Below are 26958 nucleotides of genomic sequence, written 5' to 3'. Positions count from 1 at the left end.
CACTGCTTTTAAGCCAGGTGCTTAAGCCCTCAGTGTGGGTGTAGAGGCATAGCTTGTATTGCCCTGTGAATGTGTGAGTGTGATCTCAGCAAGCCTATGAGTGAAGCAGACATCACCATTGTTTTCTTCTCACAGACTACAATCTGATTTTTCTTACTAAAATATTCCACTTAGCCTCAAACTAGCACAGAATGAGCAGTGGGACATGGAGAGCAGTGCAGTCTCTTGTCACAGAATCACAGAATCAACCTGGTTGGAAGAGACCTCCAAGATCCTGGCATGCTTTTCCTGGAAAAGACATAGCAGCCATACAGACCAGCCCAAGGGCAGGCAGGAAAGGCTTCTGCAGTTATTGGAGTCAAATTAACTGAAAATACAAGATCCTGCCAAGTCACAACCTGGAGGCATATTTGGTGTAAGCCACGTTCCCTGTAGTCAAGAGCCCATAAGTGTGCTGCAAGGCAACACATCTACAACTCAGGCAGAGATGCAGCATTTATTTGTTTCTCATGCACACATAACAAGTGTATTACATGAGACATTAAACACCATGTGCTGAGCATGGTCTGATGAATTCTGCATTGCACATCTAAATCACTTGGCAATTATATTCATTCATTTTGAACTCAATGGATTTTATTCATTCTGATGGTACTAAAAATTAGCTCTTAAGAGGTTTGGCTCCCTGTGTTTAAGTAGGGGTCTTTCCCTGAGTCTGGTTTACTGTATATAATTGTTACATAATGCCAGGTTGGATGCTTCTCATATAAAATATAGCCAAGAGAAACTGGGCTATTCTAGGAGTCAGCAGATGCCATTTCCTTAGGGTCTGATCCTGTAAATACTGCATAACACTTGTGATACCTGTTGGCAGGTGTTGCAAACCCTAGTTCCTAAGGATTTCCAGCTGATATTCATGGTTCTTTTGGTTCATCGTAGAGTCATAGAATGGTTTGGGTTGGAAGCATCATCCAGTCATAGAGTCATAGAATGATATGGGTTGGAAGGATCACCCAGTTCCAACCCCTCTGCCAAGGGCAGGGACACCTTCTGCTACACCAGACTGATCAAGGTCCTGTGCAGTCTGGGTTTGACAGCCAGAAGGGACAGCCAAAACCTCTTTGGGCAACCTATTCCAGTGTCTCACCACCCTCACAGTAAAGAATTTCTTTCTAATCTCCAGCCTAAATCTCCCCTCCTCAAGCTTCATAGAGTCATCGGATCAAGCAGGTGGGAAGAGACCTCCAAGCTTATCCAGTCCAACCTAGCACCCAGCCCTGTCCAATCAACTAGTCCACAGCACTAAGTGCCCCAGCCAGGCTCTACTTGAACACCTCCAGGGACGGTGACTCCACTACCTCCCTGGGCAGCCCATTCCAATGCCAATCACTCTCTCTGTGAAGAAATTTCTCTTAACACCCAGCCTAGACCTCCCCTGGCACAACTTGAGACTGTGTCCCCTTGTTCTATCACTGGTTGCCCTACCTGACTACAATCTCTCTTCAGGTAGTTGTAGACAGCAATGAGATCACCCCTGAGCCTCCTCTTCTCCAGGCTGCACTCCCCCAGCTCCCTCAGCCTCTCCTCATAGGGTTTGTGTTCCAGGCCTCTCACCAGCTTTGTGGCCCTTCTCTGGACACCTTCCAGCACCTCAACATCTCTCTTGAATTGAAAATCCATTTCACACTTCAGTCCTTTCCTTCTCATCCTATCACATATTATGGAATTGTTTTGCTTGGAGAAGACATTTAAGATTGTCAGGCATGGGAAGAAGTTACCCAGAGAGGTAGTGGCAGCACTGTCCCTGGAGATGCCCAAGGAACAAGTGGACATGGCACTTCAGGACACAGTTCAGTGGCCATGGTGGTGTTAGGTTACAGGTTGGATGTGATGATCTTAAAAGGCTTTTCCAGCTAAAACAATTCTATGATTCTAAAATCAAGTCCAACCATTTTGTAACTTGTGGGAGGGTTTGAGCCATTCTGGGAGCCTCACACTACAATGCATGCTGTGCCTGCACGTTTCTTTGAGGGACAGCAGCCTGGTTTTCAGCAGGACACCCCAAACATACAGCTTTGAAGTTATCTGCAGGAGGCAGCACTCAGAGGGAGCAGTCCCTCACTGTCCTGCAGTCAGCAGAGCAGAAGGTCTGCAGGTTCTGCCACATTGCTGCCAAGCACTGCTGGCTGTGCAAACAGCAACAGGGACCATCGCTGCACCCCCCCAGCACGCTTGAAATGGAAATCCCCTTCGAGTCACACAGAGCATCTCCATAAGACTAATCTTCTTTTAATAACATTAACCACAGGTTTGTTATTTTAATTTCCTCCAGGGGTGGCTGGCCTATGGAGCAGCTCCAAAGGAAGCCTCCAGTTGATTCTATAAATAATTGTGTAGGCATGGCCTTAGCAGGAGTACCTCATCCCAGCAGCCCTAAACCACATGGCAGTTGTTTGAGCAGCTCAGCTTTAGGCAGATTGTAGCACTTCCAGGGCCATCTCATTTGCCCTTTTCACCATCAGTCTTGTCTGCTCTATCTGTGGCATCTTTAGAAGCTGAGTTAAAACTTGTTAACAACTGTAACCACTTGGACAATTTTCTTGAGCACACTTGGGGCTTCCTCTAATATAGGTGGTGTATAAAAGCATTCAAAGGCAACCTCTAGCATGCAGATCACAGGCAGAAAAACTGAGAGCAAGGAAAGTCTTTTCATAGGGGTCAAAGTGAAGATTCTCTCTACCACAGAACCATGGAATCGTTGAACTGCTGAGCTTAGAAGAGGCCATTGGGATCAAGTGCAACAGCTCACCCAGAGCTCACAATCCTATCACTGCTACCAAGCCACTGCCACTAAACCATGTCCCACAGCACCACATCCTCACCTCTTTTAAATACCTCCAGGGATGTTGACTCGACCACCTCCCTGGGCAGCCTTTTCCGATGCCTGAAAACCTTTCCTGTCATTTCCCCCCCTGGTAACATCCAACCTGAACCTCTGCTGGCACAACTTGAGGCTGTTTCCTCTTGTCCTGTCACTTGTTGCATGTGAGAAGAGACCCACCCACACCTCACTCCAACACCCTTTGTGGTAATTGTAGAGTGTGATGAGATCTCCTCTCAGTCTCCTCTTCTGAAGACTAAGCAACCCAAGTTCCTTCAGCTGTTCCTCATAAGACTTTTGTTCAAAGCCCTTCACCAGCTTAGCTGGCCATCTTTGGACACACTCTAGCAACTCAGTGTCCTTCTTGCCTGTGATTCTTGGAGTGAGGGGCCTTATACCTAACCCAGTACTGGAGATGTGGCCTCACCTGCTGGGATTGGTTAGCCTGGAGAAGAGTAGGCTCAGGGGAGACCTTATTGCTGTCTACAACTACCTGAGGGGTGGTTGTGGCCAGGAGGAGGTTGCTCTCTTCTCTCAGGTGGCCAGCACCAGAACGAGAGGACACAGCCTCAGGCTGTGCCAGGGGAAATTTCGGCTCGAGGTGAGGAGAAAGTTCTTCCCTGAGAGAGTCATTGGACACTGGAATGGGCTGCCCGGGGAGGTGGTGGAGTCGCCGTCCCTGGAGCTGTTCAAGGCAGGATTGGATGTGGCACTTGGTGCCATGGTCTAGCCTTGAGCTCTGTGGTAAAGGGTTGGACTTGATGATCTGTGAGGTCTCTTCCAATCCTAATAATACTGTGATACTGTGATAACGTCCCTAAAGCTGCTGGCAAAAGGGAAACACAACTCTGCTGGCACTCGTCCTCTAGAGGAACAATTGGAAACATAACTAAGCTAAATTACTTAATTCTTTTTCTTTGCACTTTGTTTAGAGTGCAAATCTCCCAGAGACTCGTTAGAAATCAGGATGATAATTGACTTGGCTAAATTCGTGCCAGAAACAAGGGATGATCTCAGATCTCACAAGTCCCAGCACATTGCCGTTTCCACACGCCTGTCTCTCCTCTGGGCTCTCGCTCCTCTGCTCATGATGGAATAGCAATAGCAGCAGTAGTATGTTCAGGCAGGATTTCTTTGCTTTTCTCATCACCAGCCTGGTAATTCCTAAGAAACATAAATCAAAAATTCTTCAGGACTGTGAACCTGGAAGGCACTTCTTAGTCCTTGAATTCAATATCCTGTTCTTGCAGGCACCTCCTCCCACAATCTGTTTTTCACTTCTGTTTAATTGTTGCATGTTTTCAGCCCTTGTTTCCCCCCACATGTGTCTCTGCCAGTTGATTTAATTTTTCATTTAATTCATGAGATTTGCTCCTGATGTTAAGTACTGCATTGATCAAAGCTGTTGCTGATAGTAGAAGACCACCTCTGATCTCTGAACTTTTGTCCTGCTCTGAAAACCAGCCAAGCTCTTTGTTTAGTTTGGAGAGATCTGCTCTCTCCCTGAGATCCTGAGCAAGGATAGATGGAGAGAGAGATTTTCCATGGCTAGGAGTACAAAACTTCTGAAACAAAGTAGTTTCTAATGGAATAATCATGCTAATTTAACTCAAAATAGCCACTGTATGACAGAAGGTTTGGTCTCTCATGGGGCTCCTTTTATGCTTATCATTCAGAATTTACCATAGCTCTCTCCCACTTTTATGGATGTTGGCTTCAGTGAGTTATTTTTCCTTTCCCTTTTGTGGCACTGTCATGCTGATGGCTTTGAAATATGAGCCTTTGCTAAATTCTCAATTGTACACAAAGCAATTGATTGAAATTCCTTCCCAAACAGCCTTGGTAATGTTCGTTCTATGTGTTGCTTTGCAGCCAAGGTAGAATAGGCAAAAGGAATCCAAATGGTTTTATTTAAAGGTGATCTACAGTAGCATCTGTGAACCAGAAACTACACAAAAAGTTGACATTTCATCTAGGAGCCACAGCCAAAGATGAAAAATTAACTAGAGTGAAGAGTTCAGGCTTAGCTGAGTGATGTTTACTGCAGGACCTCAGAGGCTGGGTGAGGGGAAAAATATACTTGTGTGGTTGTTTTACTTGCTGGTCTTTGAAACAGTCTGGGGCATAAATCTGATCACAGTGATCACCAAGATCTACTGTTTTGTGCCTTTCTGGTATTCTCAGATCTGCTGTGTTTCTATTAGGAATTTAATTGGCAGTGGCAAAACCCTCAAAATAGACTCACAGATTCATAGAATCTATGGAAGGGACCTTGAAGAGCATCTAATTCCAGCCCTCCCCCCCTGCTGTGGGCAGGGACACCTTTCACTAGACCAGATTGCTCAAGGCAGTGTCCAACCTGATGCAAAGAGAGAGGTGAGCAATTTCAGTGGTAACCTTCAGCTTCCACCACAGTCAGGGAAGGGGAATCTTCAGCAAAATGTGTCTTGGAGCACTCAGATTGGCTCCTTGAACCTCTCAGTCTGGCATGATCTCCTGCCACCTCCTCCACTTCTGGGCCCGAATAACCCAAACCACTGACACCAGCCTTGCTCTGTTCCAGGCTAGGGAAAAGCAAGAGGAAGAAGCCCTGCTGCCAGTCCTGCTTCTGCAGCAGAGAGGCCACACTGTCTGCACTACCCCAGCTTCAGGAGGGACAGGACAGATGACAAAAAGCCAGGCAGGCTGATGAAGTGCAAGGCCCCAGATGATCAGTGCAATATGACAGTGTCAGTCCCTAACCATGTGTGATGGAGGCCTTCTGCACATGAAAACTCTGCTCTGTGAGAGCTCAGAAATCCCCCAAGTAACCGTGCTGATAAATCAATTCCCATCTCTGTGTTCAAGGTGCCCTTGTTTGTGAGTGTTGTCAGTCCCATGAAGGGGGCTGCTATTAAATGCGTGCTGGCTTCAGGGTGCATCCAGAGCTCTGAGTTTTGGATGCTTAGCCACATCAAACAGAAAATGAATGAAAAGGGTTTCAGTCACAAAAGCAGACTCATGAAAAGGAAAGTGTGGTCTTAGTGTCTGATGCTGCGAGGTGCTATAAATTACTTCTGGGAGGTGCTTGTGTTTGAACTACTGGGAAGGGACTCAGCAATGCTGGCTCAGCTTTGTCAGTCTTACAGGGGGTAAAAGGTTGGACCCAAGGTTTGCAGGAGTTTGAGTGCCAGCATCTGTGTGTCTCAGTGTTCCACATTTAGCTGGAACAGTACTGCTTTGCTCATCCACTGCAGCTGCAAAATCCTTCGGAGAAAAGGCTGTCTGCCACACCTGCAGCACATGTGGATACCATGGAGCTCTTGTTCTGGAACCATGAACATCACTGGACTGCTTCTGTAACAGAGAGTACCTAATACCACCTAATACCTTGTATCCTTAGACTTCAGACTTCCCTGGTTAGACAAACCTGTTGTAAAACTTCCATCCCAGCTTTTTTCCTTTCTGCCTTTCTCCAAGCAGTTGATCCAGACGATGCTTCCTCTCTCTTTTTCGCTGTTGTTGGACATCCACAGTCAGCAAGATCCTGTTGGTTGATGCTTTTCTTTCCTTTCAACTTCCAGAAATAAGTTCACTCTGAAATCTAGAACTGGAGCAGGGTGAAGACTTTTAAATCATGCATTTGCATGTAGCTGTTTATGAAGGAAGGATCACTGAGTTTGGATCCATAGGTGTGTGTTGTTTGAGGGTGTTCCAGATGTGTCATTCCTCATCTAGAAAACTGTAGAGTATATACAAGATGTTTTCTCTTCATGGCCTGGCCACAGAGGTAAAAGAGAAGTTGTTTGAATATACTTGAAGTGAATGTGGTTTGAACAGACTTGGAGGTAAGACTTTGGAATGCAACTTTGGAAGTTCTTTACTGTTGGGGGTGCTGGAACACTACAACAGGTTGCCCAGGGAGGTGGAGGCCCCATCTTTGGAGATATTCAAGGTCAGGCTTGATGGGACTTTGAGCATCTAGTTGCAGATGTCCCTGCTGATGGCAGAGGGGCTGGACTAGATGAGATTTAGGGGTCCCTTCAGCCCAAACCATACCATGATTCTATCAACTGGACAGATTACATCTTATCACAGAGTCACAGAAACATTCAGGTTGGCAAAGCCCCTCAGGATCACCAAGCCCAACCCATAGCCCTACTCTGTAAAGTTCACTCTTAAACCATATCCTCGAGGACCACATCCAAACGACTTTTAAACACATCCAGGGCTGGTGACTCCACCACCTCCCTGGGCAGCACATTCCAATGCCTGACCACTCTGGCTGGGAAAAAATGTTTCCTGATGACCAGACTAAATCCACACAGTCACAGCTTGAGACCATTCCCTCTTGTTCTATCCCTCTTTACCTGTGAGAAGAGACCAGCAGCAGCCTGTTAGCATGAGAGGGAATCAGCTCTGTCCTTTCCTCTTTGATGGTTATGAGCTTCTTTTCCTCTTTCCATGCAGTTGATTTAAGAGTTTCAAGAACATTTCTGAATGATGAGGATTTCTCTTTGGAGCCTATTCATATCTGTGGTGTGTTGAAACAGTTGCAACACTTCTTGCACACACACTCTCTGTGAGCCTTGGGGAACACAGTGGATTTTCTGAATTACACTGAATTTGGCTGCCTTAAAAATCTGCTTCTCAGAATGAGCACAATGTATAGAAAAAAGAGGTTAAAAAAGGGCTCCAGTTTGGCTTTGATCATTCCTGCTGGAAAAGATTCACAAGTGAAGGCTTAGGACTGTTATGGATTTCTGCTCTCCACTGTGACTTCATGTGGCCTGACCTACCCCAAGTATCCCTGCTGACTTCTTTGTGCTGTTGGAATTGGGAATGGAAAGAAAATGATTTTTGGTAGCTATGAATGCATGGAAACAGCAGTGAAAGATGATGAAGTCAGAAGTCTTTGTGTTTTGGCCTGACACGTCAAAATTTGCAGCCTCTCTGCCCCAGTTTCTTTCTTTGCAGTGTTTCAGCCTTAATCCAGTTGTGTTTGAGAAGGAGCCTGAAGCCTCTAAGAGTCACAGGCTCCTGGCAAAGCTCCACGAGCACTTTTCCATCAACAGGTTGCATCTTTTGAAGCTCTGCCTTGTAAAAATGCACTCTGGCAGACAATTGATTAACCCTCTACAATAGCACTGCTGGTGTGCTTTGTAGAGAGTGCAGGGGTTCCCTGTGTCTGCAGCCAGGGACTGTTCCAGGTCAGAGCAGATTCCTAAAGTGGCTTTTTTGCCTGCAGGGCAATGGATAGAGAGGAGAGCACCAGCATATGGTGTCAGTGCCGGCACACGTGCACTGCTGGATACCCCAGCCTTGAGGGAGCAGATGGTCAGATCCTGCCTTGGAGGAAAGTCTGGAAGCATAAAGTTTGTTCAGTTAGCACATCACAGAAAACTCTTTTGGGGGGGTAGCAATTAACAAACCTCAAAATGCACCAGCTTGTGTTTTCTGGAGAGGGCTGTGGCTCTGCTCCAACTGAGCCTTCCTCGGTGCTACTTCTAGGCAGCTTTTAACAAGATGTGCTCGAATCCAATGTGTGCTGACAATATTGAATTCCCTCCTGCTGTAATGGTGCAAATAGCTGTTTAGAGAGGAATTGTTGCCTTTTTTTCCCCCTCTCTCCTTTTATTTTTTCCCCCTGCCATTTTCAAGCCTCATTTCCAAGTCATGACATGTAGAGTGTGTCTGAGCAGATCTAATCAGCCTTCTGCCTGCTTTAAGGACAGCTGAGATACTTTCTAACACCTCCATTTCTTCATTGCTGCAATCTGTTTTGATTAAAATCACACAGGGTTCTCATTTGCATATTTATCACTCTTTCATACCCACAAATCATCTCACAACTCTGCCACTCCTGAATTTGAAAGAGTGACTGAGTGGGTACACAAGAGCTTTATGCAAAACATTCATTTAGTTTCTCACACCTGCTGGTTTCCAGCAAATATGGCTTTGGGGAAGGAAAATATTCACACATTGCTTTGCCTTCTTATTCCCTGGGAGCCAGGATTCCCAGGGTTTGGGGTTTTTTATAAGACTGATTGAAAATTTCCTATTAAGAAACAAATTTCTAATGAAATGGAAAGGCCCTGAAAATGTTCTGATGTCAGGAGGGAGGCTGGGAGGGGGAGAATGTCTAAATGAAAAAATAACCCTGATGTTTTTTCAGCCTTTGACAGCCAGACTGTGATGTGCTTTCAGATCCTCAGATGAAAGGGCAGCAGTAGAAATGAAAATGATTCCTGTCCTTTGTGCTAGTCCCTTCCAGGTCCACCATGTAATATTAAGAACATTAGCTCTGTATTGCCACTCCTAGCTAGTCACTGATTCTTTAAGGAGTGTTTTTCTAGAATAGGCTCTTTTTGTCTCTTTGGATAACAATTCATTTTCACAATTAGTCATTGAGGCAGACAGCCAAGAAGGTCATCAGTATCCTGGCCTGGATCAGCAAGAGTGGGGCCAGAGGCTGTAGCCAGGTGGGGTTGGGCTCTTCTCCCAGGCAACCAGCAACAGAACAAGGGGACACAGTCTCAAGTTGTGCCAGGGGAGGTCTAGGCTGGATGTTAGAAGAAAGTTCTTCACAGAGAGAGTGATTGGCATTGGAATGGGCTGCCCAGGGAGGTGGTGGAGTCACCATCCCTGGAGGTGTTCAAAAAGTGACTGGATGAGGCACTTAGTGCCATGGTCTAGTTGACTGGATAGGGCTAGGTCATAGGTTGGACCAGATGAGCTTGGAGGTCTCTTCCAACCTGGCTGATTCTATGATAAGTGATTGTGTCCCTGTACTCAGCACTCAGCCACCCCTCAAGTCCTGTGTCCAGTTCTGGGTGCTGCAGTATAAGAGACATTGAGGTGCTGGAGCATGTCCAGAGAAGGGCAACAAAGCTGGTGAAAGGACTGGAGGAGAGAGCTAGTGAGGAGTGGCTCAGGTTATTTAGTCTGGAGAAGAGGATGCCAAAGGGAGGCCTCATTGCTCTCTTCAACTCCCTTTAAGAAGATTGGAGTGAGGTGAGGGTCAGTCTCTTCTCTCAAGAAACTAGCAACTGAACAAGAGGAAATGGCCTCAGGTCGCACTAGGGGAGGTTTAGGTTGAATATTAGGATAAATTTCTTTACTGAAAGAGTAGTCAGACACTGGAACAGACTGTCTAGGGGTGTGGTGGAGTCACCATCCCTGGGGGGTTTCAAAAAACATATAGATGTGGCACTTCTGGACGTGGTTTAGTGAGCATGGTGGCGTTAGGTTGGTGGTTGGACCTGATGCTCTTAGAAGTCTTTTCCAAGCCCTGTGATTCTATACAAGATAAGGAAAAATCCTTTTCCTGAGTCTCATTCTGATACTGTAGAGATACCATGATTAGCTCTTCAGTTCACAGTCTCTGGGTTTACTTTATCAGGCCAAAGAAACCTGTGGCTTCTATTTCTCTGTAGAGCAGCCTGCTCCTGGGTGGTCCATCGTGGTCTGAGCTGTTGTTTAGATCTGTCTGAAGGATGGCTGTTGGAGAGAAGGATGTCTGCTGTGTTCTCCCAGCCAAAAATATGCTTGATGTATAAATAATTTCATGAAGGTGCCTTGTTTTGTAGATCACAGATCTAATGGTGCAACTCAACTAATCATGCTGGGTGCTTGGCAGATCAGATGAGAAACACCTGATCTGAGTTAGCTCAGATAGCACACTGGGCGTCAAAACACAGGGGTCACAGAGCAGACACTGAGGAATGCTTCTACACCACAAGGCTTCTTCATAAACTTCAAAAGGATGTCAGCTGAGATGCATTAAGCCTCCAGTGTCATCTGCAGGCTGAGAGGTTTGGCTGACTCTAAAGTTAATGAGTATCCAGTACAGCTAATGGTGTTCCTGTGCCTTTCATCACTAGGGAAGGTGACAGTGGCTCTTGTCAGAAGCAGCTTTCTCATTTTCCAGGCAGATTAAAAAAACATCACAGTTTGTCCCATCATAAAAGGCTCTGCAAGCTGACATCAGCAGAGAGCTGCAGGCAGTTTTCTGAGTTTGGGCAAGGCCCAGGTTCTTGTAGGTTGGGATTTACAAAAGCCATAAGGAAATTGATGCTCAACTTGCACTGAAATTCAGCGATAATTAGATGCGGAGCTGCTTCCAGTTTGTTCCCTTTTCCATTGGTGATGCATCTGTCAAGCAGCCTGTCCCTGAGATAACTATTCATGGATCAGGTACCACTGGCTGTATGACCTTGTCTCAGGGCAAAAAGCATGGAGCACATGGAATATCACAGGGTCACAGAATTCCAGGTTGGAAAATACCTTTGAGATCATCGAGTCCAACCTAGCAGCTAACACCTTCTAATTAACTAACCCAGGGCACAGAGTGCCTCATCCAGCCTCCTTTTAAACACCTCCAGGGATGGGGGCTCCACCACCTCTCTGGGCAGCCCATTCCAATGCCAATCTCTCTTGCTGTGAAGAACTTATTCCTAACATGCAGCCTGAACCTGCCCTGGCACAGTTTGAGACTGTGTCCTCTTGTTCTGTCCCTGGGTGCCTGGCAGAAGAGCCCAACCCCACCTGGCTACAGCCTCCCTTCAGGTAGTTGTAGACAGCAATGAGGTCACCCCTGAACCTCCTCCAGGCTGCACACTCCCAGCTCCCTCAGCCTCTCCTCACAGGGCTCTGCTCCAGGCCCCTCCCCAGCCTTGCTGCCCTTCTCTCAACACCTTCCAGCACCTCAACATCTTTCTTAAATTGAGGGGCCCATAACTGGACACAAATGAAGGTGTGGCCTGACCAGCACTGAGCACAGGGGTAGAAGGACTTCCCTGGATCTGTTGGCCACACTGTTCCTGATCCAGCCCAGGGTGCCACTGGCCTTCTTGGCCACCTGGGCACACTGCTGGCTCATGTTCAGTTGGCTGTCAACCAGTACCCTCATTGCATGGCAAGTGCTTTGCAGACTGTGAGTGGGAATGCAGGAATAAAATCCCACTTCAAACATATCCTGAACACATTTCATGAATTAGGAACCCAATTTGGGGCCTGGCCTGAGTCACAAATGAGACCTCAACCATGCCTGTCTGTTATTTCTTGTTAGCTACCTTCTGATGTCTTCATCATGATTGCTGACAAGTTTGAACAAATGGGGTGTTAGAAATGGCTTAAAGCTGAATGCTTCACCATGACAAGAAAAAAGCCCCCACTGCCACTTGTTTACTTCTGATTTATTCCCCAAGAAAGAGGGGGAAGTTCACTCTCTGTGAGCTCAACTTGAGTGAAGTGTCTGATGCATTATTGTCATTCTTTCAGAAAAGCATCTGGGATGGCATGGGAAAAGTGATTTCTGCACTTGGAGGGGGGCACAAGGGTGGAAGAAGCGAGTCTCTCATCTGACAAATAACATAAAAACAAGGGTGTTTAGAGAACAAATTGCTTTTTCCTCCACTTCTGACATTTCACCAGCTTACAACCAGTGAAAGTGCAGCCACTGAGCCAACCACTTAACCAAGGTTTTCTGGGAATGGAAAGGAAAACAGCTTCTGAGATGACATTTATTAGATGTGCTTGTTTAGTCACTCCATTACCTGCGTTTGTTTCTCACTCTACGTGCTGAAGGGCTGATTTTGCATGGGAGTTAATAGATGTCTTTCAGAACTCCTGGCCCATAACATTTGAAGGGAACAGGTACAGATTGAGGAGGAAGAGGAAATATTGAGGCTGAGGAGAATGAGTTTCAGGCAGAGCTTGTACAGCCCAGCCAGGTGATTGCAACCTTAGGCAAGCTATTACTTTCTAGCTGATGAGAGGTCAGGCAGTGGGGAATGTTGCCATTACTGGTTGCTAAAAGACATTTTTATACCTATACTGATGTAAAACTTTCTCACTTTTCTTGAAGGACTCATATGGTTGAAGGATTTCTTCTTCTTCTCTTCCTCTCCCTTTTTTTTGTGTGTGCACACAAGCATTTCTACCTCTGTTTTTCACAGTGTCTCCCTTTTGGAATATCCTCTTTGTAGTGTCTCACTATTTCTACCCTAAAATATGGCTGGCTGTGATACAAGTATTGACACTAGAACCTTCAGCCATGGGGTGCTCTCCAGAGAGCTCCATTTATCTTCATGCTGCAGACAAATCATCAGCATAGTAAAACTTAACCGTTGGGCTGCAAGCCCTTGGAGTTCAGATTCCCAAGAAACTGGAGTGATTTAAAGCATATGGGAAAGGGCTGCAATGAGCTTAGTGGTGTTGATACACCTTTGGATAACATCTCAGATGTCTTACATGATCCAGCCTTTAGCAGCCTTCAAGCAGTGGCCTAAAGAGTGAAGGAAATGCAGATTTTTTTACATCAGTTGGATAACAACAGAACATTTATTTGCTTCCTTCTGCCTGAAAACAGTGTTTTGAGCTCAGGTGAGACTCATCAGGCTTCTTTGCCCTCGTCCTCTGCTTCAGGCAGTGTCCTTCCATACTCCACTGCGCTTCCTCTAAACTGGGAAATAATAGCAGCTTTCTTCCTTCAGGATTTGTGTCTTGTGATAGTTTGTTCACAAGCACACTGAGATCCTTGCACTGCTATTATATAATGACAGCACAAGGGGCAATGGGTGGAAGCTGAGGCAGAGGAAGTTCCATGGAAACAAGAGGAGGATTTTTTTCCCTGTGAGGGTGACAGAACCCTGGAACAGGCTGCCCAGGGGGGTTGTGGAGTCTCCCTCTCTGGAGATATTCAAAACCCACCTGGGTGTGTTCCTATGTGATCTGGTATAGGTGATCCTGCTCTGCAGCCGGTGGGGGGGGGTGTGGATAGGGGTGGACTGGATGAGCTTTTGAGGTCCCTTCCAGCCCCTGAGTTCTGTGATTATATATGAGGAAGCTCAGCAGGCTGGGTGAAGTGAGATCCTAGGCTGAACAGCACCTCAGCCACCTTCTCTAGGGGTGCCAGCATGGCTCCAGTGTGACAGACCTTCTGTTGTGTGGTGTAGCTTTGGTTCATCCTTTACGCTGCTCCTTCTTCTTCTAGGCAATAAGTGTGCCAGCAAAGAGAGAGATATTCAACTTGATTTGAGCTGGCTCTCCAATTTCTGCTCCAGACTACAAAGGCCAAATATATCTAAGACTCCAACAGCTTTGAAAAGGAACTGAACTCCACCATGGGCCTCCCCACCCAGGTTTTGGCCTGTGCAATCTTAGCTTTGCTGCAGCAGCACGTCAGCGGGGGACTCATCCAGCGAATTATCCGGCAGAAGCGGGAGGCTGGGCTAAATGTCACCCTGCCAGAGGACAGTCAGCCTGTGGTTTTTAACCATGTCTACAACATTAAGTTGCCTGTTGGCTCCCTTTGCTCTGTGGACCTGGACACGGCGAGCGGTGATGCAGACCTGAAGGCAGAAATTGAGCCTGTCAAGAATTACGAGGAGCACACAGTGAATGAGGGCAACCAGATCGTCTTCACGCACCGCATTAACATCCCTCGACGAGCCTGTGGCTGTGCAGCTGCCCCAGACATTAAGGATCTGCTGAGCAGACTGGAGGAACTGGAGGGGCTGGTATCCTCCCTACGGGAGCAGTGTGCCAGCGGGGCTGGATGCTGTCCTAATTCCCAGGCAGTGGAAGGTAAGGCAGACTGGGGAGCTGCTCTTGGGGAAATCCTTATGCTGGCTGCAGACCTTGTTTAGAATAGATACTCCTTGTTTAGAAGAGATACCCAAACCTGCTTCAAGAACCAGCAAAAGTCAACTTGTTAAATTTGAGCCATAATCAAAGCTGGGACTGCACTTGGCCAGCTTGCAAGGAACATTCATTCACAGGTTTGAGGTTTTATGAATCCATGGGTCAGAAGTCTGCCTGAGAAGCTTTGTAGCTGTGGCATTGAGCATGTATGGCACTTGGGCATGGTGACAATCTGTGCTGGAGTTAAGATTAAAGCTCACACTGTCCAACCTCTTGGCTCCACATTTTGTCCCTTTGAGCAAGCTGCCAAAGTAACTGCTTTGCTTTCCAAGTTTTCTTTAATAGAGACCAATAAAAATACAGCAGGACATAAGGCAATAGACAAGTACAAATAGTAAGAGAAGGGAGATAAAAAGCATCCCCCTGGCTGTTCGCTAAACTGAGGTGAGGTATTGATCACAGAAGAGCGAAAGTGCAGGTCTGCCCAGCACTGATCTGTGGCTCTGGTGGCACAGCAGATGTTACAGCATGCTCCTGGCTTTTTGTGTTCTGGAGAGAACTGGTGAATAATGCTTCGTGGTGGATGCCCTAATGAAGCAGTCAGGAAAGTTGCTCTGTCGGTAGAAGAGGCATTTGGAGGACAGAGGAATCCAGCATGCTTATTGACCGAGCAGTTGGCAGGGACTCTTCTCTGGTGTTAGTGTGAATTAAGGCATTCCTGGTTTACTTAATCTCACTGGAGGAAGGAGAAGACAATCTCGTCTTGGTGATTCTGGAAATGTTGTCCTGTGGGGAGCTTGGGAATCACAGAATGGTAGGGGTTGGAAGGGACCTCTGGAGATCATTGAGTCCAACCCCCCTGCCAAAGCAGAGTGTGATGGTTTGGGTGTTCCCTGCCCCCCACACTTTGGAAAATCACCTAGACTAGACTCAGCAGCTCTGGAAATTGAATGAAGCTTTACCTTTGCAGCTTAGCACAAGATACAAGCAAATATTTACAGTATAAACAGCTATATACAGAAATGTGCAAGTTAAAAGGTGATACAGAAACACAACAGACCTCCCAGAAACCTGAGTCCCCAAGAGGGGCTCACAACCACCCTTCCACCTTTCCTCCCACCCCTCTCCTGTACCCCAGATCTTGCCTTATATTCAAGGGAAGTTTGGAGGGTCGGCCAGGGGGGTTAGGAAGCAGGTGGATTAGTCACACAGACGGCAGGTTAGGTTAGAGAGAGAGAAGTGCAGCTCACAAAACCTAGACAGTGACTCCCTTATCTATATTTGTGTTCTTGTTCTTATACATCTCAGCAAGCCTACGAGTGAAGTAGACATCACCACTGTTTCCTTTTCACAGCCTGTAATCTACTTCTTCTCAACAAAACATTCTAGCTAGGCTCAAACTAGCACACAGGCTCACCCAGGGCAGGTCACACAGAAACACATCCAGGCTGCTTTTGAAAGTCTCCCGAGAAGGAGACTCTACAAGAGGGGCAGCCTGCTCCAGGGCTCTGTCACACTCGCAGTAAAGAAGTTTCTCCTTATGTCGAGGTGGAACTGCCTGTACTGCAGTTTGTACCCATTGTTCCTTGTCCTACCACTGGGCACCACTGAGAAAAGCCTGGCACCCACCCCTCAGATATTTATAGAGATTAATAAGTCCCTTCTCAAGAGTAAGACAGCCCCAGGCCTCTCAGTCTTTCTTCACAGGAGAGATGTCCAAGGCCCCCAGTCATCCTTGTAGCTCTCCAGTAGATCCTTTTTAGTGCAACACTGGCTTAAAGTGTGGCAGAGCCAAGGGGATTAATGGGGTTTGTGGCTCGTTGGCACAGGTCGCCTGGACACAACACCCTACTGCAATGGACACGGCAACTACAGCATTGAGATCTGCGGCTGCATCTGCGAGCCTGGCTGGAAGGGCCCCAACTGCTCTGAGCCAGACTGTCCCCGCAACTGCTTCAACCGCGGCCTCTGCGTCCAGGGTAAGTGTGTCTGCCACGACGGCTTCACCGGCGAGGACTGCGGCCAGGCCACCTGCCCGTCCGACTGCAACGACCAAGGCAAGTGTGTGGAGGGGGTGTGCGTCTGCTTCGAGGGCTACACGGGCACAGACTGCGGCCAAGAGCTCTGCTCCCAGGGCTGCAGCGTGCACGGGCGCTGCGTCAACGGACGGTGCCTGTGCCACGAGGGCTTCACCGGCGAGGACTGCAGCGAGCCTCTCTGCCCCAACAACTGCCACAACCGCGGGCGCTGCGTGGACAGCGAGTGCCTCTGCGACGAGGGCTACACCGGCGAGGACTGCGGTGAGCTCATCTGCCCCAACGACTGCTTCGACCGCGGGCGCTGCGTCAACGGCACCTGCTTCTGCGAGGAGGGCTTCACCGGGGAGGACTGTGGGGAGCTGACCTGTCCCAACAACTGCAACGGCAACGGGCGCTGCGAGAACGGGCTCTGCATCTGCTATGAGGGCTTCGTGGGCGACGACTGCAGCGAGAGGAGGTGCCCCAATGACTGTCACAACCGTGGGCGCTGCGTGGGCGGGCGCTGCGTCTGCCACGAGGGGTACCTGGGTGAGGACTGCGGGGAGCTGCGGTGCCCCAACGACTGTCACAACCGCGGGCGCTGCCTCAACGGGCAGTGTGTGTGCCATGAGGGATTCATCGGGGAGGACTGTGGCGAGCTGCGGTGCCCCAACGACTGCAGCAACCGCGGGCACTGCGTCAGTGGGCAGTGCGTGTGCCACGAGGGGTACACAGGGGAGGAGTGCGGCGAGCTGCGGTGCCCCAACGACTGCAATAACCATGGGCTCTGCGTCAATGGGCAGTGTGTGTGTGATGAGGGGTACACAGGGGAGGACTGTGGAGAACTGCGGTGCCCTGAAGACTGCCACAACCGTGGGCGCTGTGTGGAGGGACGCTGCCAGTGTGACAATGGCTTCACAGGGGAGGACTGCGGGGAGCTGTCCTGCCCCAACGACTGCCACCAGCGCGGGCGCTGCATCGATGGGCGCTGCGTGTGCCACGAGGGCTTCACGGGGGAGGACTGCCGGGATCGGTCCTGCCGCAATGACTGCAACAACGCAGGCCGCTGCATCGACGGGCGGTGCGTCTGTGAGGATGGCTACATGGGGGATGACTGCTCTGATGGTAGGTTGTGATGCCCCTTCTGAATCGCTGCCCTGGGTAATCCTCTGTGTCCACCCAGCAGCCTCAGAGCCTCTGTGAAACTTTTCCATGTAGCTGGGCCTTGTTGCCTCTCTGCTTTACCATAGTCAAACCAGCTCAGCTGCAGAAGGAAAATCACCAGTAGCAAGCCCTTGGGCTCTCTTAATTTCAGGCCTGTATTATGTAATGGTTGCTGGTGATTTTCACAGTATCACAGTATCACAGTATCACAGTATCCCAGTATCACCAAGGTTGGAAGAGGCCTCACAGATCATCAAGTCCAACCCTTTAGCACAGAGCCCAAGGCCAGACCATGGCACCAAGTGCCACGTCCAGTCCTGCCTTGAACAGCTCCAGGGACGGCGACTCCACCACCTCCCCGGGCAGCCCATTCCAGTGTCCAATGACTCTCTCAGGGAAGAACTTTCTCCTGACCTCCAGCCTAAATCTCCCCTGGCACAGCCTGAGGCTGTGTCCTCTTGTTCTTGTTTTGGTAGTCCAGCAAGCCAGCAGGCTGGTGATAGTGATGCAACCCATTTGTTTACTTTGAGTTTGCTCCGACCCCAATGTGACTTCACTTGCAGCTAGCACTGGCTGGGATTAGTCACAGTGACCTTTCACTTTCTCATAGTACCTCTTGATACTGAAAAAAACCAAAAAAGACATCTGAAAGAAACTGTCCTAGATATGAAGAAGAGGGAGATATCTCCAGAGTCCTCCTAGTAGGTATTCAGCAGGATTAGTCAAAAGAATATGGATTAAAGAACAAGGCTTTGCAGGCATGATGTAATGTAAGTTATGAATGGCAATGAATAAAGAGCCTGGTTGTCAGTCAGCTCTTACAGCTGAGTTCTGGGTCCCTGTCTTCTGCTGGATGGGTAAGGAAGGGAGTTGCTTACAAAACTACTAGTGTAGGAGCCAAAAAAGAAGCACACTAAACTGACAGTGTACACTGCCAGACCCCAAGGACTTTGCTTTGAAGGTAGATCGCAGAAGCATAGAATTGTTTTGGTTGGAAAAGACCTTCAAGATCATTGAGTCCAACCATTAAGTCTGGGGCTAAACCATGGCCCTCAGCACCCCACCTCTGCCTCTTTTCAGCACCTCCAGGGATGGGGATTTGACCACCTCTCTGGGGAGCCTCTTCCAGTGTTTGAGAACCCTTTCAGTGAAGAAGTTTCTTATAATATCCAAAATAAACCTCCTCTGGTGCCACTTGAGGCCATTTAATCTCATCCTAGTAGAGAGAAGAGACTGATCAGATCTCTCAGATCTCTAAGCTGGAGGCCTAATGGAGGTGGAGAGTGTAGTGGCAGCAAGGCACACACAGAGAAGAATGTTGTCCCATCTGAGTGGTGATCTGTATGAAACAACCATTGATGGAATTGCCAGATGTAGAAAATACTGCAGTGCAAGCTTTCAGGTTTATTGTGGTGGCCTTGGCTGTCTCTCAAGTGGCCAAATAGGTTTTTCTAACTAAAAGTTGATTTATATATATATGCATATATACACACCCATGTATAAAAGTGTGTATATATATGGGTGTGTTTGGTCTGATGGAAGTTCAGAGTTCATGGAAAGTTAACTACAAAGCCCCATGCCCCATGTTAGGAGGAAGTTCTTCACAGAGAGAGTGATTTCCCATTGGAATGGGCTGTCCAGGGATGTGGTGGAGGCACCGTCCCTGGAGGTGTTCAAGCAAAGCCTGGATGAGGCACTTAGTGCCAGGGTCTGGTTGACTGGCTAGGGCTGGGGGATAGGTTGGACTGGATGATCTTGGAGGTCTCTTCCAACCTCGTTGATTCTATGATTCTATGATTCTATGCTTGGTTTCCCAGTACCAGTGAGTATGGAAGTTGGTAGAAAGTGTTGGCAGCTAGATAATGACAGGCATTACGCTATAAATGAGGGAGTTTTCTTTTGTAGATCCCAGGGGCCAGATTTTAAAGCTAAGATCTTTGTAGAACAATCAAAGAGTACTCCAGGGTTGGGAGCATTATAAAAGACAATGAATACCCTTGAAAAGAACTTCCTGTTTTTCACCTCTTCCTTCTGGAAGACTCCTAAGGCGTATTTTGTGCTCTTGCATGTGCAAATGTGGAGCAGTCCATTGGAAGTATTTACCAAAGTCATCATGTTTTATTTTACTCTGGAAACGCTGTGCAAGCCCCAGGGCTTCCAGCTATAAAACCATGTATTGCTGGCAGCTGAATTAAACATCTGAATCCCTAAAGACCCAGCTGTAGCAGTGGGAGCCATGAGAGGAGGAGCTGGAACAAAGTCAGGTATAGGTTGTGTGGAAGTTGTGAGAGTAGCAGTTGGCCTGTGACTTTTGGAAGTGTCTGTAGTCTTCATCAGCTGAAATTTCTTTCTTCAAGCAGCTGATTTGTGTGATATGCCTTCCCCATCCGCTGTCTGTTAGATGATGCTTAGAAACTGCTCCTGGGAAAATGTGAAACTGGGTAAGTCATTATTTTCTGAGCCTTGAAAACTTCTCCTAACTTTGCTTTGCTTTTTCCCCTTCCCAGTGTCTCCTCCAACTGAGCTGACTGTGACCAATGTGACAGATAAAACTGTAAATCTGGAATGGAAGCATGAGAACCTTGTCAACGAATACCTCATCACCTATGTCCCTACCAGCAGTGGTGGCTTAGATATGCAGTTCACCGTGCCAGGAAACCAGACAGCTGCCACTATTCATGAGCTGGAGCCGGGTGTGGAATACTTTATCCGTGTCTTTGCGATCCTTAAAAACAAGAAGAGTATTCCAGTCAGTGCCAGGGTAGCAACATGTGAGTGTAACATTCCCTGTGTTCATGCTTTTGCCTGTTTCACAGAATATATTTGGTTGGAAGAGATCTTTAAGATCTTCTAGTCCAATCTTTGGCCCAGCACTGTAGAATCAACATTAAACCATGTCCCTAAGTACCAGGTCCACAGGCTGCTTAAACACCTCCAGGGATGGTGACTCCACCACTGTCCTGGGCAGGCCATTCAATGTTGGAGAACCCTTTCAATGAAGAAATACATCCCTCTTTTTTCTTTTTCCTTTTTTCTTGTTATCTTTTTTTTCTTTTTCCCTTTCTCTTTCCCCCTTTCCCTCTTTCCCTCTTTCCCTCTTTCCCTTTCCCTTTCTCTTTCTTTCTCTTTTCCTTTCCCTCTTTCCATTTCCTTCTTTCCCTCTTTCTCCTTTTACTTATTTTTTTTTAAGTGGAGATTATTTCTTTTTTTTCTTCATTTTTTACTTTCAATTCTTCTGTTCTGGACAAAGACAAGCTTCTGCACTGTCATTTTCTGTTTGTTTGTGACTGTATTAAAAGTGCAATTCAGAGCTCTTCTGCTCTCTGCTGCTCCTCCCAAAAAATATTGTAGTTCGTTGTAGATGAAGACCCTTGGCTTCTTCACAGTAAAGTACATGTTAAAGCTAATAAGGTGTATTTTCACAATAAGGTACACTTTAAAAATGTACCTTCCTGAAAAATGTGGCACTGTAACAGCATATAAAAGAGCAATAGGAAATTGTTTGGGCTCAAACTCTTCTGGCTACAGTGGAGGTTATATTTGCTCTGCATCCTCTGTGTGCTTTACCACTACTTACTCTTTCTCTTCACATTTGTTCATCTGTTGTTCAACTTCCTCTTTGCCTTGTGCACACCACTGCCACAGCAAAACATCTCAGCCTCTAAAGATGCTCTTTGACATCTGTCAAAGAGACTTGGGGCAGGATTCATCTCACCTAACTTTGAAAGTCCACATTAGGCTTCTTTTAAGAGGGGAAAAAAAAGAGACTTCTAGGGCAAAATTCATTTCACTCTAAGGTAGCCTCTAACACAGGTCACAGCAGTGTCTCTACAAAGACAGAGTAACTGTCTGTGAAGAGGATTAATACATCTCAGAAGCAGATGCCTAAGCTGCAGATATTTATGGTGGTGGAATGATGTGTCACTCGTGCATTGTTTATAGGAACTTGTTGCTCAATGATGATATCCTTTTCTTTTCAATTACAGATCTGCCTGCTCCAGAAGGTCTGAAATTCAAATCTGTTAGAGAAACCTCTGTCCAGGTGGAGTGGGATCCTCTCAACTTTTCTTTTGATGGCTGGGAGCTGGTCTTCCGTAACATGGTAAGGCAGCAGTGATTCTTCTGTAGAAGCCACAGAGAGAGTCATAGATTCATAGAACAGTTTGGGTTGGAAGAGACCTTAAGATCATCCAGTTCCAACCTCCTGCCATGGGCAGGGACACCTTCCACTAGATCAAGTTGCTTAAGGTCTCATCCAACCTGGCCTTGAACAACTCTGGGGATGGATGAAAGAGCCTGGAATTTTTATGTTTGTACATTGACTGTTCCATGTGTTACAGAAAACAGATGACAATGGAGATATAACCAGCAGCTTGAAAAGGCCAGAGACATCTTACATGCAGCCAGGGTTGGCACCGGGGCAGCAATATAACGTGTCTCTTCATATAGTGAAAAACAATACCAGAGGACCAGGACTATCCAAAGTGATAACCACAAGTAAGCACAACCTCTTTTTGATGTAATGCCACCAAGGACATGTCTGGGTTTTGGTGTTGCACAGAGAATTACCAAACAATGGGAAAGCCAAGCTCTGTACTGTGAATTGACAGTGGCAGGAAAGGAAGTAATGAAGCTGCTGATGAAGAATATATGAGGATAAATTAATTCCTTTGAGATTACCTCTTTGAAATGGAAAGGAATTCTCTGTTTAGCTAGAAGGTAGCAAAAATATACACTGACAGGAGCTAAAACTTCTTCCAACATGGTGATATTTGTGTGAAGTTTCTGTTGTGCAGAGGTTTTCCTCTCAGTGTTGCTGCTTTTCCTTTGGCAGTTTCAGCTGTAGTAGAATTCTGATTAATTTCCTTCTGAGGAATTGACTTCAGCTGCACTTTCCCTGCGCTTGTGGAAAGTAAAGGAAGAAAGTGAATGAAGTAAACTTCGGTTGGTAGAAGCCACTCATCTTAATTTTGCACAGAAGTGGCAATTAAAAGCACAAAAGTGGGTTTGACTTTTCTGGCAAGGTTTCCTTAAAATCCATCTTTTTCTGTCTTGCTAACAGAACTTGATGCCCCTAGCCAGATCGAGGCAAAAGATGTCACAGACACCACAGCTCTTATCACGTGGTCCAAACCCTTGGCTAACATTGAAGTCATAGAGCTCACTTATGGCCCCAAAGACATTCCAGGGGACAGGACAACTGTTGACCTCTCCGAGGATGAAAACCAATATTCTATTGGAAACCTGAGGCCACACACAGAGTATGAAGTGACACTCATCTCTCGGCGAGGGGACATGGAAAGCGACCCCATGAAGGAAGTCTTTATCACAGGTAAGGTGCTTGGCTACCGATCCAAGCTTCTGGGAGGGTGAAACAAGCACCATCAGTTCTCCTTTGCCATTGGTGTCATGTTGCTCAAGTTGATAGTTACTGCCACAGCTAAGGATCAGAGCAATTACAAAGGTAAATGGAAGTGGAGAATGTTTTGCTGTGCTTTATATTCCTGGCTCAACAAAATATTTAGACCCTCCCCCCAAGTATCTAAATGCCAGGTGGAGCCACTCTGTGGCTTATTCATTTCCATGTAATGCTTTAAAAATAGTTGAGAAAGTTTTTTATATCGTTTTTGCTACCAGTGAGACATTTTGTAATGACAGGGTGAGGGTAATGGGTTTAAACTGGCAGAGGGGAGATTCAAACTGGATATTAGGAAAGGCTTCTTTCCAGTGAGGGTGGTGAGACACTGGCACAGGTTGCCCATGGAGGTTGTGGCTGCTCCCTCCCTGGAAGTGTTCAAGGCCAGGTTGGATGAGGCCTTGAGCAACCTGTTCTGGTGGGAGGTGTCCCTGCCTATGGCAGGGGGTTGGAACTGGATGATCATTGAAGTCCCTTCCAACCTAAACCATTCTGTGATTCTATGATTTTCATTCAAGGGAAAGATAAAAACATTCCCCCTCTGAATTTGGCTTCCTTCTCTACAAGGAGCTCTTAATGTTCAGGGATCTTCAATTCCAGGTGAGCTCCTTAATGGTGATGGTGCCATTTAACACTGATTACTCTGATCATCCTCTAATCATGAAGGTTTCCGGTAGGAATGGTACTTGTGGCCAAAAAGTTGATCTACCAAGAGCACAGCCTCGGTGGTTGTGGTAGTCCTGACTGCCCTTGGTATCCAGGATTTTTCTCACAATATTCTCCTTGCTCCACATAAATTCTGTGAAGGCTTAATTCCACCTAAGACCTTATTTCTGCCTGTCCAGAGGCGTAACACATTAGCAGAGAGCTGCTTTTCTTCCTTCTTCAGTTCTGCAGATGTTTTCTGCCATGCTTTTATAAACTCATTTTGCTCTTTAGCGATCCCAAGAATGCTTTATGAAAGTGTGAATCTTTTAGCATGTCATCGAGGTTTGAGGCATTAAGGGAGCTGAGCAAATGGAACATAGAGAATTACCTCCCTCTTCATCCTAAAATGTTGTTGTTCATTCAGAGCAGGGTTTGAGTTTACTGTAGATGTGAAAAGTCAGAGCCCATTGAATTTCTGCATAATATTCACCTTCTGTCTTGAGACTTTGAATTCTTTTCAGCCATGAACATTTACTGCACCTGAATTCTAGAGAGATCAATGTCTTTTTTGGGTTTTTTTTTTCTTAATGGCCTTTTGCCTTCTGAAAGCTGAGCTATTTCCAAAGGAAAAATACTTTCATCCAAGTATCTTTTTCTACTTGCCTATTGTGTAATAAAACTAATTAGTGAAATTGAAGTTGCTGGTTTTATCCCAGGAGATTAACATTTATGTTCTTCCACTGATGTTTCCCCCCCAAAGCTGGTGAACTCTGCTTCACACTAAAAGAAAGCTGCTCACTGCAGTTAGAAACTGTGGAATGGTGTGAGGGGAAACTTCAGTTTTATGGATCATTCCATCTCCTAAAACACACTGCTGTAAGAGCTTGCTTTGATAAGAGAATGTTTCCTGTTGTGCCCAGGTGGCCGAGAAGGCCAATAGGACCAACGAAGGGCAACGAAGCTGGTGAAAGGCCTGGAACACAAATCCTATGAGGAGAGGCTGAGGGAGCTGGGGGTGTGCAGCCTGGAGAAGAGGAGGCTCAGGAGTGACCTCATTGCTGTCTACAATTACCTGAAGGGATACTGTAGCCAGGTGGGGGGGGTGGCCTCTTCTCCCAGGCAAGCAGCAACAGAAGAAGGGGACACAGCCTCAAGTTGTGCTGGGGAAAGTATAGGCTGGATGTTAGGAGGAAGTTCTTCACAGAGAGAGTGATTTGCATTGGAATGGGCTGCCCAGGGAGGTGGTGGAGGCACCATCCCTGGAGGTGTTTAAGAAAAGCCTGGATGAGGCACTTGGTGCCATGGTCTGGTTGACTGGCTAGGGCTGGGTGCTAGGTTGGACTGGGTGATCTTGGAGCTCTCTTCCAACCTGGTTGATTCTATGATTCATGACCAGCAGGACCAGGGAATTCTTTCTACCCCTGTACTCTGTGATTGATCCATTGACTGTTTTATTGGCTGCTTGATTACAGATTTGGATGCTCCAAGAAACCTGAGGCGGGTGTCACAGACAGACAATAGCATCACTCTGGAGTGGAAGAACAGCCACGCCAATATCGATAACTACCGCATTAAGTTTGCTCCCATCTCTGGTGGAGACCATGCTGAGATCACAGTGCCAAAGGGCAGCCAAGCAACAACCAGAGCTACGCTCACAGGTAAGGGAATGATCGTGTTAGTTTGAGCCTAGCTGGGATATTTTGGTGAGAGGAATTAGATTATAGGCTGGTGGTGTCTACTTCACTCATAGGCTTGCTGAGATGTGTAAGAACAAGAACACAAACAGAGATAAGAGAGTGTCTCTCTGGGCCTTGGGCTGAACTTCTCTCTCTCTAACCTAACCTGCCATCTGTGTGACTATTCCATCTGCTTCCTAACACCCCTGGCCAACCCTCCAAACTACCTTGAGCATAAGGCAAAGTCTGGTGTAAGGTAGAGGGGTGGGAGAAGGTGGAAGGGTGGTTGGGAGCCCCTCCTGGGGACTCTGGTTTCTGGGAGGGCTGCTGTGTTACTTGTTAACTTGACCTGAAAGGGCATTGTAGCCAGGTGGGGGGTGGCCTCTTCTCCCAGGTAACCAGCAATAGAACAAGGGGACACAGTCTCAAGTTGTGCCAGGGTAGGTATAGGCTGGATATTAGGAAGAAGTTCTTCACAGAGAGAGTGATTTCCCATTGGAATGGGCTGCCCAGGGAGGTGGTGGAGGCACCGTCCCTGGGGGTCTTCAAGAAAAGACTGGATGAGGCACTTAGTGACATGGTCTGGTTGATTGGATAAGGCAGGGTGATAGGTTGGACTGGATGATCTTGGAGGTCTCTTCCAACCTGTTTGATTCTATGACCTGATGCAAATATTTCTGTCTATACTGTAAATACCTGCTCATATATTGTGCTAAGCTGTAAATACAGCTTCATTCATACAATCCCCAGTGGCTGAGTCTAGTCTGGGTGATTTTCTTAAGTGTGTGGGGGGCACATAACACCCAAACCATCCCAGTAGGGAGATGGTTTTATTAGTGTCATGCCACTGCTGTCACCTCGCAGCACAGTCAGGTAGTGACAAGATTGGTCACTGTACACGGGGTGTGAGCAGAGGCTGCACACTGTAAGCACAAGCATGTGTGGTGCATCTTTACACACCTGCTGATGGATAACTGCCAGCAGAAGCTGTGTAGCTGTTTCACTTCCTTGTGCATCCCTGAATCTTCCTAGTCAGTTCCCTGAGTTCTAGGTGGCTACATGGCTGTGTGGAGATGGCTTCACATCCCTGAGTTCACAAGACTTTTGCATGTGCTAGGGGTGGCATTTACTGATGCCAAGCTGCAACTTTTCTGTGCACCTGCTGGTTGCCCAGCAGCCTGCAAGGCTATAATGGGTACTTTCTCCACAGCACATGGGTGTCTGCTTGCCTTACTTGACAGAAGTACCTCTACTACAAGCTCTTGAAAGCAGAAGCTGTCTGATTATGCATTCACACAGTATGCAAAATGCAATCTCAGCCAGCTGTGATCTTTATCCTTTGGCATGCACGTGGAAAAAGATTTATCAACATCAGGTGTGCAGGGTTAACCCTCCAGGGGGAGTGACCTTGAACCTGACCCTAGGTGGTCTTGACTCCTCCTCAGGGGTGGGTCTGAACACACTACCAGGTGATGGTTAGCCCACTCCCCCTTCCTGTCTAAAGGTCTATAAAAGCAGGGGGACTGCCTG

At 47.1% G+C, this 26958-nt stretch overlaps 1 protein-coding gene across 5 annotated transcripts in view; it reads left to right on the top strand.

The window, feature by feature from the left end:
• TNC (tenascin C) overlaps positions 1-26958 on the top strand; it is an 89844-nt gene that overhangs the window by 15350 nt on the left and 47536 nt on the right. For all 5 annotated transcript variants that reach the window (XM_064170842.1, XM_064170839.1, XM_064170840.1 and 2 more), the window contains exons 2-8: positions 13857-14449; positions 16336-17649; positions 20196-20459; positions 21675-21790; positions 22029-22185; positions 22751-23020; positions 25225-25410. In XM_064170842.1, coding sequence (XP_064026912.1) covers positions 13987-14449; positions 16336-17649; positions 20196-20459; positions 21675-21790; positions 22029-22185; positions 22751-23020; positions 25225-25410 — 2770 coding nt within the window. In that variant the 5' untranslated portion in view covers positions 13857-13986. The remainder of the gene's footprint in view (positions 1-13856; positions 14450-16335; positions 17650-20195; positions 20460-21674; positions 21791-22028; positions 22186-22750; positions 23021-25224; positions 25411-26958) is intronic.

The sequence above is a fragment of the Pogoniulus pusillus genome, chromosome 35 (genome assembly GCF_015220805.1).
Source record: "Pogoniulus pusillus isolate bPogPus1 chromosome 35, bPogPus1.pri, whole genome shotgun sequence".
NCBI lineage: Eukaryota > Metazoa > Chordata > Aves > Piciformes > Lybiidae > Pogoniulus > Pogoniulus pusillus.
This window is presented reverse-complemented; position numbering and strand designations above follow the sequence as displayed.